This window comes from Mauremys reevesii, linkage group 1, assembly GCF_016161935.1.
Source record: "Mauremys reevesii isolate NIE-2019 linkage group 1, ASM1616193v1, whole genome shotgun sequence".
In the NCBI taxonomy this organism is placed as follows: domain Eukaryota; kingdom Metazoa; phylum Chordata; order Testudines; family Geoemydidae; genus Mauremys; species Mauremys reevesii.
In genome coordinates this window covers 11830938-11847597 of record NC_052623.1, presented here as the reverse complement: position 1 = coordinate 11847597, position 16660 = coordinate 11830938, and the positions used below count along the sequence as shown (strand labels likewise).

At 46.3% G+C, this 16660-nt stretch overlaps 1 protein-coding gene across 1 annotated transcript; it reads left to right on the top strand.

Moving 5' to 3' along the window:
* The first annotated feature begins 12616 nt into the window (after positions 1-12616).
* On the top strand, positions 12617-14546 carry LOC120401334 (olfactory receptor 52E2-like). The gene is made up of 2 exons (XM_039531227.1): positions 12617-13575; positions 14543-14546. The coding sequence occupies exons 1-2, from the start codon at positions 12617-12619 to the stop codon at positions 14544-14546; spliced, it is 963 nt and encodes a 320-aa protein (XP_039387161.1).
* The last annotated feature ends 2114 nt before the right edge of the window (positions 14547-16660 follow it).

The following is a 16660-nucleotide window of genomic DNA, read 5'->3' as shown; positions in this document are numbered from 1 at the left end:
TACAGGAAAGCACCAAAGTGAAAAGAGTGAAAACAGCAAAATGATTGTGAAATCAGAGCTATTCAGATTGCAGGCAGTAGAAAAAGAACATAGGAGAATATTGCAGCTAGAGCCTCAGAGGCTTCCAGAGAGGAGGCTGAGCACAGAAGGGCTATGGAACCAAAACAACAAGAAACTGAGGAGAAAGAGAGAGCACAGAATCACCATTTGGACTTCCTGGAAAAGCAGAACCAGAACCTTCCCACTCCACTGATTCCCACCTCTCCAAAAATCCTCAAATGGGAACAGCTGTGTCCTGCATACAATGAGGCAGGGGATATTGCTGAATACTTCACTACCTTTGAGAGGCTGTGTGTGATTCATAAGATTCCTGAGGACCAGAAGATGCCCACTATAGTTGCTAATTTAACTGGTAAAGCACTGGATATGGTCAATAAAATGCCACAATTGATGATTCTTTAGATTATTGTAAATTCAAAGAAATGGTTTTGAAACAATTTTAGATTAGCCCTAAAACATATAGAGTGAAAATTAGGAATCTTAAGAGGGGTGCTGGTGTGTAATGTGGAATATGTAAACACAATGAAAGATTTGATGGGAAAATGGGTAAGGGGTAAGCTTGGAAGGAATGTTTGACCTTGTTTCTCAGGAGCACTTCTGAAATATATATAAAGATGATGTAAAACAGTGTCTATGGGATAAAAATGTCAAAACTGTGGATGAGATGGCTTCTCTAGCTGATGATTTTGAGCAGACACACACCTCTATTGTAAATAAACTACAGCCAGAGGGGTTTACACTGGGTGGGAAGCATGGTCACATTTTACCCCATTCCTCTAATCCCCAACCCTAATCTGCTGGAAAAACAAGAGAGTCCAGAAGGTGCTACCATTGTAATTCACTGATCACCTGAGGAATAAATTCCCTGTGCTCAGAGGAAGCAGGCAGCAGATAGCCCAGGTCAATGCTGAGATTCTGAGCGCACAAGCACCTCAGGCAGCTGTCAGTTATCGTACTAGGTTTGTAAAATTAGCCTCTGCACAACTAGGGATGAAGCACTGTCAGCATTAATGGCAGGGAACACCTTGCGTGGGAAGATAAAGGGGCAGAAATTTCAGTGGTTACGAGGAGTGTAGTGCAACAAGGTGACATACTGACAGGACAGATGGCAGAGGTTTTATTATTTGGTGGTTACAAAACCCTTTTGCCTTTGGCTAAAGTGCACATAGAAAAGGAGGGTTTGGAAGCTGTATGATCAGTGGGGATAGTAGAAGATAACCCTATTGATATGCTAATTGGCAATGAATTTCTTCCCTATTGCTCAGGCTGTTAAAGTGTCCGTCTGCAGCAAGAAGGAGTGTTCTGCTGGGACCTCAGAGGGAAAGGGGAAAGTCCCAGGAACTGCTGAAGGAATGAGAGTCTCTCCTTGATTCCCCTGTAGGAGGGGGAAGCTGCATGCTTCCAGGGGTAGGGGTAGTTAAGACCAACTCCTGTCCAGCTGAAGGCAGCATCACCTCAGGGAGAAAAATGTCCATGGTGCTGCTAAACAAGGGACAAACCCAATGCTAGGGAGCATATGGAGATGTGTTCCAGTGGGGAGCACAGAGAAGTGATACTCTCAGTAGTGTCCCGCCAAAGGCTGCCTCCCATTACAAGGGGATACTGAGGGGAAAGGAAAACCAGTAACTAAACACCTGTTAAGGTTCAATGTGGGGTTGAAAGACACAATGGGCATTGAACAAATCAAAGTGTCCAAGCAGAAGATGTGGTGTAATAAAAATACTTGGAAACACCTACCCGTGATAAAAGATTTGATGTTACTGTTAAATCTCGTGATGCAATATCCGTTGCTAATGGGAAATCTTATAACAAAGAATTTGGTACTGATGGCAAATCCTATGAAAAGGTGTAACATGCATGATTTTGGAGGAAAGCTTTCGGACATGCTACAAATAGTAAACAAGAAGCGCTATGGGGATACTGCTTCTCAGCTATCACCTGTAAACAGGCTCAAAGATCATCACAGCAGGGAAACCATAATAAATCTGGTCTGCTGTGGGGGGAAAGGGAAACTAAGGCACACCACTGCATGGCATTGATGAATATCTGTATTCAGTTGTCACCAGTTGGAAAAGCTCAATGGTTGACAATGCTGCTCAGCTACAAAGAGAGGCTTTCTAGTGACCCAGAGAAGGCACACAGAACTTTTTAAAAACATGTTTGCAACACTTGAACATTGTATGTTCCAAACCTTAAGAAGGCCTTGGGCACACTGCCTCTGAATTAGTCAGTGACTAACACTCCTGCAGAAAATTAAGGGGGGAGGTGTGACATTCTGTGCCGAAAGCAACACCTTGGCACTCCCATTTTGAACATGTTGATGTGATTATGATGTATTTTACACAAAGTATGTCATGTAAGGTATCAATGAAAAAGTTATGATTTGCTGAATATGATTACCCTCTTTGTATGCATGTAGCATTTTTCCACCTGAAGGTCTGAAAGCGTGCGAAGGCATGTGACCTGTTCATGTGACACTGGACTCCTTTTGTGCCTGTACTTTTCTACTAACTGCACTGGGGGCTTTTGCTTGGAAAAATGATGTTCTCTCCCCATGACAGGAGCCATAAAAGGTGGAAGTAATAAAATCACTTGCCCTCACTCCCCCCCATAACTCAACACCTGGAAACACCTTAGGAACACGGACTGAACAGGGGATTTGGTCCCAGGCTGAAGGGATTTCTAGCCTGTTGTAAGGAGGTGGCCTTTGGCGGGACACTACTGAGAGTATCAATTCAGGACTAATTGCTTAGAGCAGGGCAGTCACCGCCCAAGGCTGGGGTTCAATCACTACTGCGGCCTTGGCTACACTGGCGCTTTACGGTGCTGCAACTTTCTCGCTCAGGGGTGTGAAAAAACACCCCCCTGAGCGCAGCAAGTTACAGCGCTGCAAAGCGCCAGTGTACACAGTGCCCCAGCGCTGGGAGCACGGCTCCCAGCACTGCAAGCTAATCCCCACGGGGAGGTGGAGTACCTGCAGTGCTGGGAGAGCTCTCTCCCAGCGCTGGCGTCCCGACCACACTCGCACTTCAAAGCGCTCCCGCGGCAGTGCTGTACAGCTGCAAGTGTAGCCATACCCTAAGGCAAACCAAACCAGCCAGACAGAGAGGACTTCGGTTTTACCCCACTGGCTAACCTGAAGTCACACAAGCAATTCCCTCAGATACTCCAGTTCCCTTGTATCACCACCAGCACCACTCCTTACGGGCATGAATGGTTATGAAAACCAATACCCCAATAAAAGGAAAATGTTGCTCCCGATCCAAAAGGACCAAGGCCCAGACCCAGGTCAGTACAAAAACCAGATCTTACCCACAAATCATGCTGTTGTCAATCCTTTCGAATCTAAAATCTAAAGGTTTATTCATAATAAGAAAGAAATATAGATGAGAGTTAAAATGGATTAAATGGAATCAATTCCATACAACCATTGCAAAGTTCTTGGCTCTGGTTTGTTTCAGGCTTGATGGGATTACTGCGAGTTTACTGTCTGGTGCATTGTCCTCTCCACACTGAGGGTGGGGGACACAGAGTAATAAACTTACCCTCGCCGGGCTTCTGACCAGGGTAAGACAGTGCAGCTCTGGAGTCCTAGGCTGGGGAGCTGGGGTTGGGCAGAATTGGCTGGAGCTTCTGTAGTGTTGATTCATGAGTACCTAGTAAAAGCATTCATGTAACTGCAGCTGGGTGCATCCCTGGCTGCGTCTGGCTGTGGAAGTGCAAAACCTGGAGAGGACTGCAGCTTGTCACAGCCTCACAGTGTGAGGGGGAGCCCAGCTTGGTTTGCCAGAGGGCTCAGTGGTACCCCTGTTCCAGGTTGCATCCTGAGCACGTCTGTCACACCCACCTAATGAACAATCCCTGCTAGACCGTGAGTCCGTTTTCTTCTTGTCATGCCCTCAGTTATTAATGGAGAGACCGTGGTTACAGCAGGGAAGCCAGGACTCCTGGGTTCTGTCTGTCATTCTCTGTGTTACCTTCACCAAGTCACGTCTCCCTTTGCCTCATTTTAATGGGTATATGTTCATAGTAAATTTCCTTTCCTAGGTGTTTTGAAGATCCTTCAATGAAACCTGCTGCACCTGTATGATGATAGTTACTGATGAGAATTACTAATCTCTGATCCCTTACCGATAGCCCCATGTGCCTGCAGAAAGTGTTTGTATCTCCCTTCAGCCATCTATCTCCAGATCTCTCTGACTACTATCTACCAATTAATACTGGGTACTTACAGGGTATTAGACCCTATGGAGAGCTGGCCATTATCCCTCGTTTTCTTACTAATCAATGACACTTAAAATATACACAGAGCAGCCAATTCCTCTCTGACTCAGTGGAGAGCCCAAGGGTTCTCATCTCCCTTTGCGAAGGTCCCTTAATTACTGTTTACTCCTAAAGCTGGATAAATAGCACAGAAGCACAGACATTGAACAGGAGTCATTGACTAGAGTGTCTCCAATCTCCAGCCAGTTTCCATTCAGATGCCGCTTCTCCCCTAGTGGCTGAGCGAACCCCCCTGGGATTGCTCACAGCTATATTATAAACTGTGTCAGCTCTCGGCGTGGGATGCTGCTGCAGATGCTGGGGTGAGAGAGGTGTGGGAAACGGCTGCCTGTGGGGGATTTCCAGGGAAGACACATCTGGCTCAGAATTCACAGGTACCCAGCTCTTGCTGAGGAGCTCACCTGCTCAACAAACCCAGTGCAATGTGGGCGTGATGGGATAGAGAGTAAGTCTGTGGTCCTTTCCACTCTGCACAGCCATTAGCCAGCCCAGGGCCCTTGCCACAGGGGATGAGTTTGCTCCAATATCACTGGCCAAAATGTTTCTCTTTGCTCTGCCCCTGGCTGATGGCCTCCAGCCCTGAGAGGGCTGCATTTCAGTGACACAGGGAATCCTTCAGGATAAAAGCTTTTAGTAGATGGACAATACTTGGTATTCTGAGGCTGTGGCTCATATGTTCTCATGCCCCACTGAGGCAAATATCCCCTTGGAGTAAGAACTGAGTAAAGACCTCAGGAGCCAGCTGTATGTGAGTTAATGCACAGGGACTCTCACCTCCTCCTTGGCATTTCGGGGCTCTGGCTGTTAATGGGGGTGGGGCCTCTCGCCTAACTTTCCGATGGAAAGCATGGAGGTGCTGGGGCTCCTCACTGGAATAATTATATGAATTTTTCAACCTGGGCAAGACGTCTTTTCTCTTGGCTTCATTCAAGAAGTTAGCTGAACCGTTATGGCTGAAACTTTCAAAAACAATTCAGCCGGAAGCAGACACACAGTGTGGGAAATTTCAGTCCAAACAGTTAAAGTTTGGAAAACTTATAAGCAACTGAAAATGAAGCTCCTAATTGAAGGTGTCAGACAGCCTTAACTAGCCACCAGCACCATCTACAATGGCCAATCCATTTGTGAATCCCATTCAGCTATGCTCTCTGCGCCAATAAAGTCTGTGGCAAGGAGTTCCACAGGCCAAATATGGATTGTGTAAACAATTATCTTTTCTCAATATTATATGTTCAGACTTTCAATCGAATTGAATGTTCCCCTGTTCGTGTGTTATGAGCCAGAGTAAATACAAATGCCTCATCTACTTTCTTTATCAATATATTCATAGGGTTTAAGATCAGAAGGCACAATTAGATCATCCTGTCTGACCTCCTGTATAACACAAGCCATTACTTTTAACCCAGTTACCCCTGTATGGAGCTCCATAACTTGTGTTTGAATAAGACCTGGTCTACACTAGGATTTTACATTGTAGAATCATAGAGCCACAGGGTGAGAAGGACCTGCAAGGGTCACCTAGTCTAACTACCTGCTGAGATGTAGGGTTTGTTGTGTCTAAACCATCCAGGACAGATGGCTCCAGCCTCCTTTGGAAAACCTACAGTGAAGGACCGTCCACAACTTGCCTAGGTGACTGTTGCATTGTCCTCCTGTTCCTACAGTTAGGAAGTTTTTCCTGAGATTTCATTGAAATCTGCTCTGCTGCAGTTTGATCCCATTGCCTCTTGTCCTGACCTTTGTGACAAGAGAGAACAACTTTTCTCCATTTTTAATGGCAACCTTTCAAGTGTCTGAAGTCCACTATCATGTCCCTCCTTAATCTCTTCTTTTCCAAACTAAACATACCCAGTTCCTTCAGCCTTTGCATTTCATCCCTTGGATCATCTTTGTTGCTCACCTCTGGATCCTTTCCAGTTTCTCTACAGAGCGGTGACCAAAATTGCACACAGCACTCCTCATACGGCTTCTTTCCAAATGCAGAACAAAAACAGTTCTTGAACACATCTACCTTTTCCGCAACATTAGCAAGTTTCCTTTCTCCCTCTAGGGATTGGCCTTTGCTTTTTCTAGGATTTCTTTTGTTCTTAATATACTTAATAATCTCCTTTTTGTTCTCCTTAGCCCTGCAAAGCATGGATTTCCCCAATATCTTTAACGTCCTGTATCAATTTTCATAACTTCCAGTTAGTATTGCTTGCTAGCTATTTTCCCTTTTTCCCATTTGTTATATGTTGCTTTTCCCCCCTTAATTCCTGCCTTCACTTTGCTACTGAACTGGGTTTTTAACCGAAGTTCTCCACTTTCTTGATTGTGGAATCGTGGCTTTTTAGGTCTCATAAACTCTTCTTAAAGAACTCTCGAGTTTAATTCCCATTTTTTTGTCTAAATTTTTCCTCCCAATCAGTTTTGCTGATAATTTGTCTCAGCTTTGGGGAATTAGCCCTTTTGAAAGGTATCTGTAGATCCCTATTACTGGTTGGGAATTGTTCTCTGTTTGTCCATTTCAATGTAATCGGTTCCTTTCTTTTATTCTGTTCTCCTCTATCCTATGTCATCTTATTTGTCTCTTCTCTATACTAAACAGTCCCAGACTTCTCAGTCTCATAGCTTGTCGCAGAGATTCCCTTCTATCTGCTATATCCTTTATAGAGACTGGCTGACCAAAACTGAGCACATCTCCAGAGCAGGTTATTCTCCATCCCATTCGTTAGGCAATAGAGCATTGTCTTTGTTGTGGCCACTACTGCAAATGAGCAGGTGTTCCTATGGAACTGCTTTCAATGATGCCCAAGTCTTTTCCCTGAGGTGTGTTCTAACTGGGATGTTCCCCCCGGCACATGTCTTGGCAAAGGGTTTTTTTTTTCCCCACACTGTCAGATTTTTAGTAACTAGGTGAATGTGAAACTCCCTACAGCATGGCTCTCTAGCCTGGGTTTCATTGCACTAAGGCTACATGTACATTGGCAGATTTTTTTCTCTGAAAGTTTGGTCAACACATCATAGAATATCAGGGTTGGAAAGGACCTAAGGAGGTCATCTAGTCCAACTCCCTGCTCAAAGCAGGACCAATCCCCAACTAAATCACCCCAGCCAGGGCAAGCTGGGCCTTAAAAACCTCTAAGGAAGGAGATTCCACCACCTCCCTAGATAACCCATTCCAGGGCTTCACCATCCTCCTAGCGAAAATGTTTTTCCTAATATCCAATGTAAACCTCTCCCACTGCAACTTCAGATAATTACTCCTTGTTCTGTCATCTTCCACCACTGAGAACAGTCTAGATCCATCCTCTCTGGAACCCCCTTTCAGGTAGTTGAAAGCAGCTATCAAATCCCCCCTCATTCTTCTCTTCTGCAGACTAAACAATCCCAGTTCCCTCAGCCTCTCCTCATAAGTCATGTTCTCCAGCCCTCTAAGCATTTTTGTTGCCCTCCACTGCACTCTTTCCAATTTTTCCACATCCTTCTTGTAGTGTGGGGCCCAAAACTGGACACAGTACTACAGATGAGGCCTCACCAATGTTGAATAGAAGGGAATGATCACGTCCCTCGATCTGCTGGCAATGCCCCTACTTATACAGCCCAAAATGCCGTTAGCCTTCTTGGCAACAAGGGCACACTGTTGACTCATATCCAGCTTCTCGTCCACTGTAACCCCAGGTCTTTTTCTGCAGAACTGTTGCCTAGCCATTCGGTCCCTAGTCTGCAGTAGTGCATGGGATTCTTCCATCCGAAGTGCAGGACTCTGCATTTGTCCTAGTTGAACCTCAGAAGATTTCTTTTGGCCCAATCCTCAAATTTGTCTAGGTCCCTCTGTAGCCTATCCCTACCTTCCAGCGTATCTACCACTCCTCCCAGTTTTGTATCATCTGCAAACTTGCTGAGGGTACACTCCACGCCATCCTCCAGATCATTAATGAAGATATTGAACAAAACCAGCCCCAGGACTGACCCTTGGGGCACTCAGCTTGATACCGGCTGCAAACTAGACATGGAGCTATTGATCACTAGCCGTTGAGCCCAAAAATCTAGCCAGATTTCTATCCACCTTGTAGTCTATTCATCCAGCCCATAATTCTTTAACTTTCCAGCAATAATACTGTGGGAGACCGTATTAAAAGCTTTGCTAAAGTCAAGGAATAACATGTCCACTGCTTTCTCCTCATCCACAGAGCCAGTTATCTCATCATAGCAGGCAATTAGGTTAGTCAGGCATGACTTACCTTTGGTGAACCCATGCTGACTATTCCTGATCACTTTCCTCTCCTCTAAGTGCTTCAGAATTGATTCCACACTGAAGCCACAGATCATAATTGATGCCACAGATCATGGATCTGGGCTCAATGTCCCATGATGCATTGCTTTCTGTCCCAGCATTCCATGTGCTTCGGTCTCCAGTTCAGGGCATTTGTCAATGTCCCTTGCTTTCTGTTCAGCCCGCCACCTCTATCTGCTGGAATGGATCCTGCACTGCTCTGCTAGCTGTCAGTAGAACATCGTGGATGGCAGTGGAATCAGTCTTGAAGTTGCGAAGGCAACAGGAGTCACAGTTGCCTGATGTGGTGTCTGATGTGAATAGCAGCAGCGGTAGATTGATTTTGGCATTCACGGATCAGCTGAGCATGGTGAAACATTGCTTTTGGGCTCAGGAAACTAGCACAGAGTGATGGAATCACATCGTTATGCAGGATGACGAGCAGTAGCTGCAGACCTTTTGGATGTGGAAAGCCACCTTCCTGGAAGTGTGTACTGAGCTCACCCCAGCCGTACAGCATAAGGACACCCAAATGAGAGCTTCGCTCTCAGTGGAGAAGCGCATGGCGATTGCACTGTGGAAGCTGGCGACTCCAGGCTGCTCCTGTCAGTCACAAATCAGTTTGGAGTTGGGAAGTCAGCCACTGGGGCTGCGTTAATGCAAGTGTGCAGGGCCATTAATCACATCCTGCTGCGCAAGACCGTGACTCTTGGCAACATGCATGACATTGTGGATGGCTTTGCAGAAATGGGTTTCCCCAACTGCAGAGGGGCGACAGATGGCATGCATATTCCAATTCTGGCACCAGACACCTTATGATGGAATATATCAGTCAGAAGAGCACTTTTCCACAGTGTTGCAGGCACTTGTGGATCACCATGGGTGTTTCATTGACATCAATGCAGGCTGGTCCGGAAAAGTGCATAACTCATGAATCTTTAGGAACACCGGCCTTTTCAAAAAGCTGAAAGCAGGGACTTTCTTTCCAGACCAGAAGATCCCCATAGGGGATGTTGAAATGCCTATAGTGATCCTGGGAGACCTGGCATACCCCTCAATGCCAGAGCTTATGAAGCCGTACATGGGAAACCTGGATAACAGTAAGGAGCATTTCAACAATAGACTGAGTAGGAGCGGAATGACTGTGTAATATGCATTTAGCAGATTAAAAGCGCGTTGGCGATGCCTTATGACAGGTTAGACCTCAATGCGGAAAATATTCCCCTGGTCATAGCCATGTGTTGCACGTTGTATAATATTTGTGAAGTTAAGGGTGAAAAAGTTTGCTCAGGGTGCACTGCTGAGACAGAACACTTGGATGCTGATTTTGAACAGCGAGATACCAAGGCTATTAAAGGGGCACAATGGGAGGCAATTCAAATCAGGGAGACTTTGCAGCAGCACTTTAAAAATGAGAGCGAGTAATGTTTGTTGCTATGCTTGGGATTGTATTGCATAATGAAGTCCAGTTTTGGTAGAGTAGAAAGCAGTTGTGATTGTTCAGGCCTAGGGTTCAATGTAAGGAAATTATAAAACTGCCTGCTGGTTTGCTGCTGCCATCTGCTATCATAACTTCAGCGGAAACAAATCAAGAGTGCTGATTATTCAAATAACTTTGCTTTTATTGCCAAAAACCCACAACACCATGCACACAAACACCGCTGAGCATAAGTCCAGCTTTCATTTGAAAAGTTGTCAGCTGAGGAAGAATGAACGGTGAAGTGAGACGTCCCAGAAATTGGAAAGGAATGTGAGGGTGGAGTTTGGGAAAGAAATGGGAAAGAGTTGTGAATGTGCTGAAGGGGAGGACGGGCACCCATCTGCTCAGTCTGGAGCATCAGGAGGGACTGCAGCATCAGCATCTCCACTGCATCTCTACTGTATGCCTCATTTTCTTTTCTTTCCTAATTGTCACTTTCTCTCCACTGCCTGCATTCTTTCTTGTCTGCAGCAGAGTACTGCAGCACCTCCCAGAACATATCTTCTTTGCTCCATCTTGGGCATTTTCTAATCCGGTGGAGACACTTGGCTGGAGTGGAGGGGGTGCCTCCTTTCAAGGACATATCTAGTGAAACACAAGTAACAATAAACAGAAGCCTTATTGGTAAGTACACGTACAGCATTGAAACGCTACATTAAAATACACTGCTAGTAACACACCAATCACTTTCCCACTGACCTTTGACAAGCACACATGCCGGTGAATACTGCAAGAATGGTGAGTGTTCCTGGGGCAGGGGACATTGTGCGTGGGAGAAAAGCAACATGAAAGGCATCGTGGGCACTTCTCGGGGGACAGCACTCTAAAGTTTCCCACCATTTTCCACAGGCGGGGACATTGTGGCAGATATCTCTCTCCTGAGGGCTAGCAAGAAAGCAAGGGTGCATCTACTAAATGCTTGCAGTTTCCGCCCCGGTCCCTATGCTGCTCGCCTGTATTCTGCTTTGGTCTTTGCCCAAGTAATTGCAGAATGGCGGGAGAAAGTTTCTTTCAATACGGGAAGGAACAAAGAAGCTCTGCCAAGGAACCTCCAACAGAGGATTGCAGAGTACCTGCAGGAAAATTTCCTAGAGGTTTCTCTGGAGGATTCCAGTGAAATCTCGGTGTGCATCAACACCCCGTTCTGCCATACTGCCTAGTTGCACAGGGAAATGCCCAGCACACACAAACACAGCCAGCCTTGAACATTTCTCTTCCCTCAACCCACCTCTGCACTTCACAGAGCAAAACCACTTACCAGGGGCCTTATCTCTTGCTTGTGGCTCACCTGATTGTGACTGCTGAGACTGGCTGGATACTTCCAGAGTGGAGAACAGCTCCTGACTGGATGCAGCACTGGGCAACCCCGGCATGGGCACCACATCTTCTAATGTCTCCACCTCTTCATCATGAATTCCTCCTCTGGGTTAGGTCCAGTTTCCGTTGGCTCCAGCCCCACCAAAGTAGCCACGTCCAACGCCTTATAAAAATTGCAGGTCTAGGGCGCAGCACCAGAGCGACTCTTTGCCTCCCTTGCCTTCTGGTACACATGCCTCAGCTCCTTCATTTTCCTCTGCACTGCAGCATGTCCCAATCATAGCCCTTTTCCCGCAAGCTGCAAAAAATCTGCCCATAGGTATTGAAATTCCTACAGCTGGAGCACAGCTGGGACTCCTCAGCCTCCTCTCCCCAAATACTGAGCAGTTCCACAGTGGTCCAAGCAGGAGACCATTTGCTGCATGGAGCTGCCATGGCCACCTGGGAAGATGTGATGTGAACACTCCACGCCGAGCAAACAGGAAGGAGAATTTCAAAATTCCTGGGCCTTTAAACAGGGAGGAGCAGAAAGTATTTACCTGGATGCAGGGCAGCAGAGATGAAACTTCTGACCAGAGTGGTTAGGATGGGCATTGTGGGATGCCTTCCAGAGGTCAATTACACTGATGAAATCAATCACAGTGATGAAATCAAGCATGGTGTCTACACTGGCACTTTGGTGACAAAACTTTTGTGTAAAAAGCCTTACAAGTCTCGTCAAGGTGCCTTTATTACGTCACTGAACCCGAGGAGTTCTGTCGTCAAAAGTGGCTTTGTAGTGTTTACACCTCCACTATTTCTTCACCAAATGCTGTGGTACTGTAGACAAGACCTAAGGAACAAAGAGGGATAACCAATATTCTCTCATGTTTCCTGCTGGCTCCTATTAAGGATTCCCACACTCTTATGTGTAGGAATTATTGATGAAGGAAGCACCATAAAATATGAAATTACATTAGGAGGGTCAGTTGTTCATAATTCATTTATCTGAATAATGAAAATGTCATTATTCAGTGAGTGAAGAGCGACCAATCAGCTTCATCCATTAGAACAGCCTACAGTTGTGCATGTAGTCTCATATTAACATTGTCTCTCCATCCAGGTGTTTGTCCTGCGACCATCACCCTAGATCCTGGGCACATACAGGAAGTCAGGGGAACGTATGGTACATACAGGAGACACTGTTGTTCCTCAGGACTGGACACCTTCTCTCCTACTCCATGTCAGACTCCAACTCAACTGACTTCATCAACCCCTCCACCTTCATCCTGCTGGGCATTCCTGGCCTAGAGGCAGCCCATGTCTGGATCTCCATCCCCTTCTGTGCAATCTATGCCATAGCCCTCTTGGGGAACTTCACCATCCTGTTCATTGTAAAGACAGAGCCGAGCCTCCATGTGCCCATGTACTATTTCCTCTGCATGCTGGCCATCACCGACCTGGTCCTGTCTACATCCATCCTACCCAAAATGCTGAGCATCTTCTGGTTCTATTCCAGGGAGATCAATTTCAGTGCCTGCCTCACCCAGATGTACTTCATTCTCAGCTTCTTTGCGATAGATTCTGGGATCCTCGTGGCCATGGCTTTTGATCGCTACGTGGCCATCTGCGATCCCCTGAGACATTCCACCATCCTGACAAACCCCATGGTGGCCAATATTGGCCTGGCCGTGGTGCTGCGCGGCATCATACTCATACTGCCCTATCCCTTCCTGGCAAGGAGGTTGCCATATTGCAGAACCAACATCATTCCCCACACGTACTGTGAGCACATAGCTGTGGTGAAGCTGGCCTGCGCTGACATCCGCATCAGTAGTTACTACAGCCTCTCTATGGCATTCTTGTTTATCGGTATGGATGTGTCTTTTATCGCTGTATCCTATACCCAGATCCTCAGGGCCATCTTCAGACTCCCAACAAAGGACGCCCGGCTCAAGACTTTTGGGACCTGCGGCTCCCACCTCTGTGTCATCTTAGCCTTTTACATCCCACATCTCTTCTCCGCCCTTGCACAGCGGTTTGGGCACAATGTGGCCCTGCATTTCCACGTTCTCATGGCCAACATGTACCTCCTGGTGCCCCCCATGCTAAACCCCATCATCTATGGGGTGAGGACCCAACAGATCCGGGATAGGCTGCTCCAGCCCTTACTCATAAAAGAACCTAAAGTTTTCTCCTGGTGCTCTGGCTCTCAGACTGAGCTCCATGCAGAGCTGGCTGGTGACATAGTGCTGGGCTCTCTTCCCTGAATCACTGACTAGCCAGTCAAAGAGACATTAAATCCTTGCCTGACCTTACTGTGCTGTGTCAGTGGGACAAACTGGGGAATCTGCCTATGTACAACTGACAGGGTTGCCACCTTTTTAATGGCTGGTAACTGGAAACCTGAGGCCCTGCCCCTCTGCCCTGCCTCTTCCCCCAGGTTCCACCCCTCACTCACTCCTCTGCAACCCACCCCCGTCACTCTCTGGATCATCCCTGTGACACTCTGGCCCCCAAAGCACCTCCTATTTACCATGGTGATGTAATTATAGTATGTTTTGTACAAAGTATGCCCTGTGAGGTGGTATTCTAAAAGTCTTAATCTGCAAAACGTTGATATCCCCTGGGGTTGTATGCGCTGTCATTGTATGTGCAGCTATGAAATCCTATGTCTGAGTTACTAAAGTGTGATGTGAGGCTGGAAACACCTAAAACCAGCCTTTCAGGTATGTCAGAGGAGTAGCCAGACAATGTTAATTGCTGTCATCAACACTCATCCAGGGATGAATCCATTAGCACAGGAACTCTGCATAAGGAAGCCTCCTCGGAGGGAGCATGGAGACAATGGAGAATGTTTGGCCAATGGGGGCACCCCCCTACACACGTTACATGCACAGACTTTCCAGCTAGGTAGAAGAAACTATAAAAAATGGGGAGTAGCGTCATCTCTTGTCTTCACTCCACCACAACTGAACACCTACAGGAAGCTCTGGAAGACAAAGGACTTTCAATGGGGGAGGGGAACCCAAGCTGCAAAACAGATTCAGCCTGTGCCTCAAGAATCTGTAAGCCTCCTTGTATCATCAGTCAGGGTAAGATATTGTTGATTCAAATCCTATTTAGTGTGTATAAATCTTAAATTGAAAGTTTGTTTGATTTCCTAGGTAACCTGCTTTGATCTGTTTGTTATCACTTACAATCACGTAACATCTGTCGTTCCGTAGTTAATAAATCTGATTTATGTTTTATCTTAATCCGTGTGTTTTTGAGTGAAGTGTTTGGGAATCTTAGCTCCGTTAACAAAGAGTGGTGAATATCTTCCCTCCATCGAGGTGGGAGCGGACTATTTAATGAGTTTATGCTGTACAGATCGCTGCAGTGCAAGACAGTCTACTTCTGGGTTTATACTCCAGTAGGGGTGCAAGGCTGGGAATCTGGGAAGTTGGCTGGTGCCTACAATGATGGTCCATGAATGACTTCGGTAAAACACTCAGGTGACTCAGTTGGGTGGGTGGCACCACCTGCTGTCATGTTGGATGATAACAGGGCCTGAAGGGGCTGGCTGTGTGTCACCAGGAGAGCAGGGGGAGATTCCAACCCAGCTGAATAGTTAGGGGACACAGCGGTTCCAACAGCTTCCAGGCTTCACCTCAGGGGTACATCCCATCACAATCTCCACCCCTCACCCAACCCTCGTAGCTGGACTCCCTCTATGACGAAACTGGGATGGGAGCTGCTACAGCCTGACAAGGAACCTGCCTGAGGGTAGGAGGTGGCCCCGGTTAACGATCCAACACCTCCTTCCGCACTGCAGTTACCAGACATCATTATACATAGATACATTAATAGAATTCTTAAGTCAATTTCATGGTAGAAACGGTGAGCTTTAGAGCTGCAAAGAGTTCTTTCAGAATTAATCCTTCTGTTGCAGTCTAATGTCCAATATCAGCAGAGGTGAGACTAAGCCTGCAGCAAGAAGGAGCGTTCTGCTGGGACCTCAGAGGGAAAGGGGAAAGTCCCAGGAACTGCTGAAGGAATGAGAGAGTCTCCTTGATTCCCCTGCAGGAGGGGGAAGCTGCATGCTTCCAGGGGTGGCGGTGGTTGAGACCAGCTCCTGCCCTTCAGCTGAAGGCAGCATCGCCTCAGGGAGAAAAATGTCCATGTTGCTGCCAAACAAGGGACAAACCCAATGCTAGGGAGCAAAGGGAGATGTGTCCCAGATGGGAGCCCAAAGACGGGAGCCCAGAGGCTGCCACTGAGACAACGGTCCAGGCTGTTAGCTGTGAGCACTTCACAGATGAATAGGGGATGGATCCCACTCATAGAAACCACTGAGGAGATGGATGTGGGTTTCTTTAGCAAGGCAGCAGGAGGCAACACTATCCCACTGCGTAGGAAAGATAGGAAGTCTGGCAAGAGATCACCCTCGCTTAACCAGGAGACCTTCTATGATCTAAAACTCAAAAAAGAGTCCTACAGAAAGCAGAAACTCAATCAAATTACAAAGGATGAATATAAACAAATATCCCAAGTTTGTAGGGACAAAATTTGAAAAGCCAAGGCTCTAAATGAGATTAAACTAGCTAGGGACATAAAAGGAAACAAGAAAACATTCTACAAATACATTAGAAGCAAGAGGAAGACCAAGGACAGAGTAGACCCGTTACTCAATGAGGGGGGAAAGACAATAACGGAAAATGTGGAAATGGCAGAGGTGCTTAATGACGACTTTGTTTCGGTTTTCACCAAGAAGGTTGGTGGCGAGTGAACATCTAACATATTGAATGCCAGTGAAAATCAAATAGGATCAGAGTCTAAAATAGGCAAAGAACAAGTAAAAAGTACTTAGACAAGTTAGATGTCTTCAAATCACCAGGGTCTGATTAAATGCATCCTAGAATTCTCAAGGAGCTGACTGAGGAGATATCTGAGCCATTAGCAATTATCTTTGAAAAGTCATGGAAGACAGGAGAGATTCCGGAAGACTGAAAAAGGGCAAATCTAGTGCCCATCTATAAAAAGAGAAATAAGGACAACCTGGGGAATTACAGAACAGTCAGTTTAACTTCTGTACCCGGAAAGATAAGGGAGCAAATAATTAAGCAATTTGCAAACATCTAGACAATAATAAGATGATTAGTAACAGTCAGCATTAATTTGTCAAGAACAAATCATGTCAAACCAACCTGATAGCTTTCTTTGACAGGGTAACAAGCCTCATGGATAGGGGGGGAAGCAGTAGATGTGGTATATCTTGACTTTAGTAAGGTTTTTGATACGGT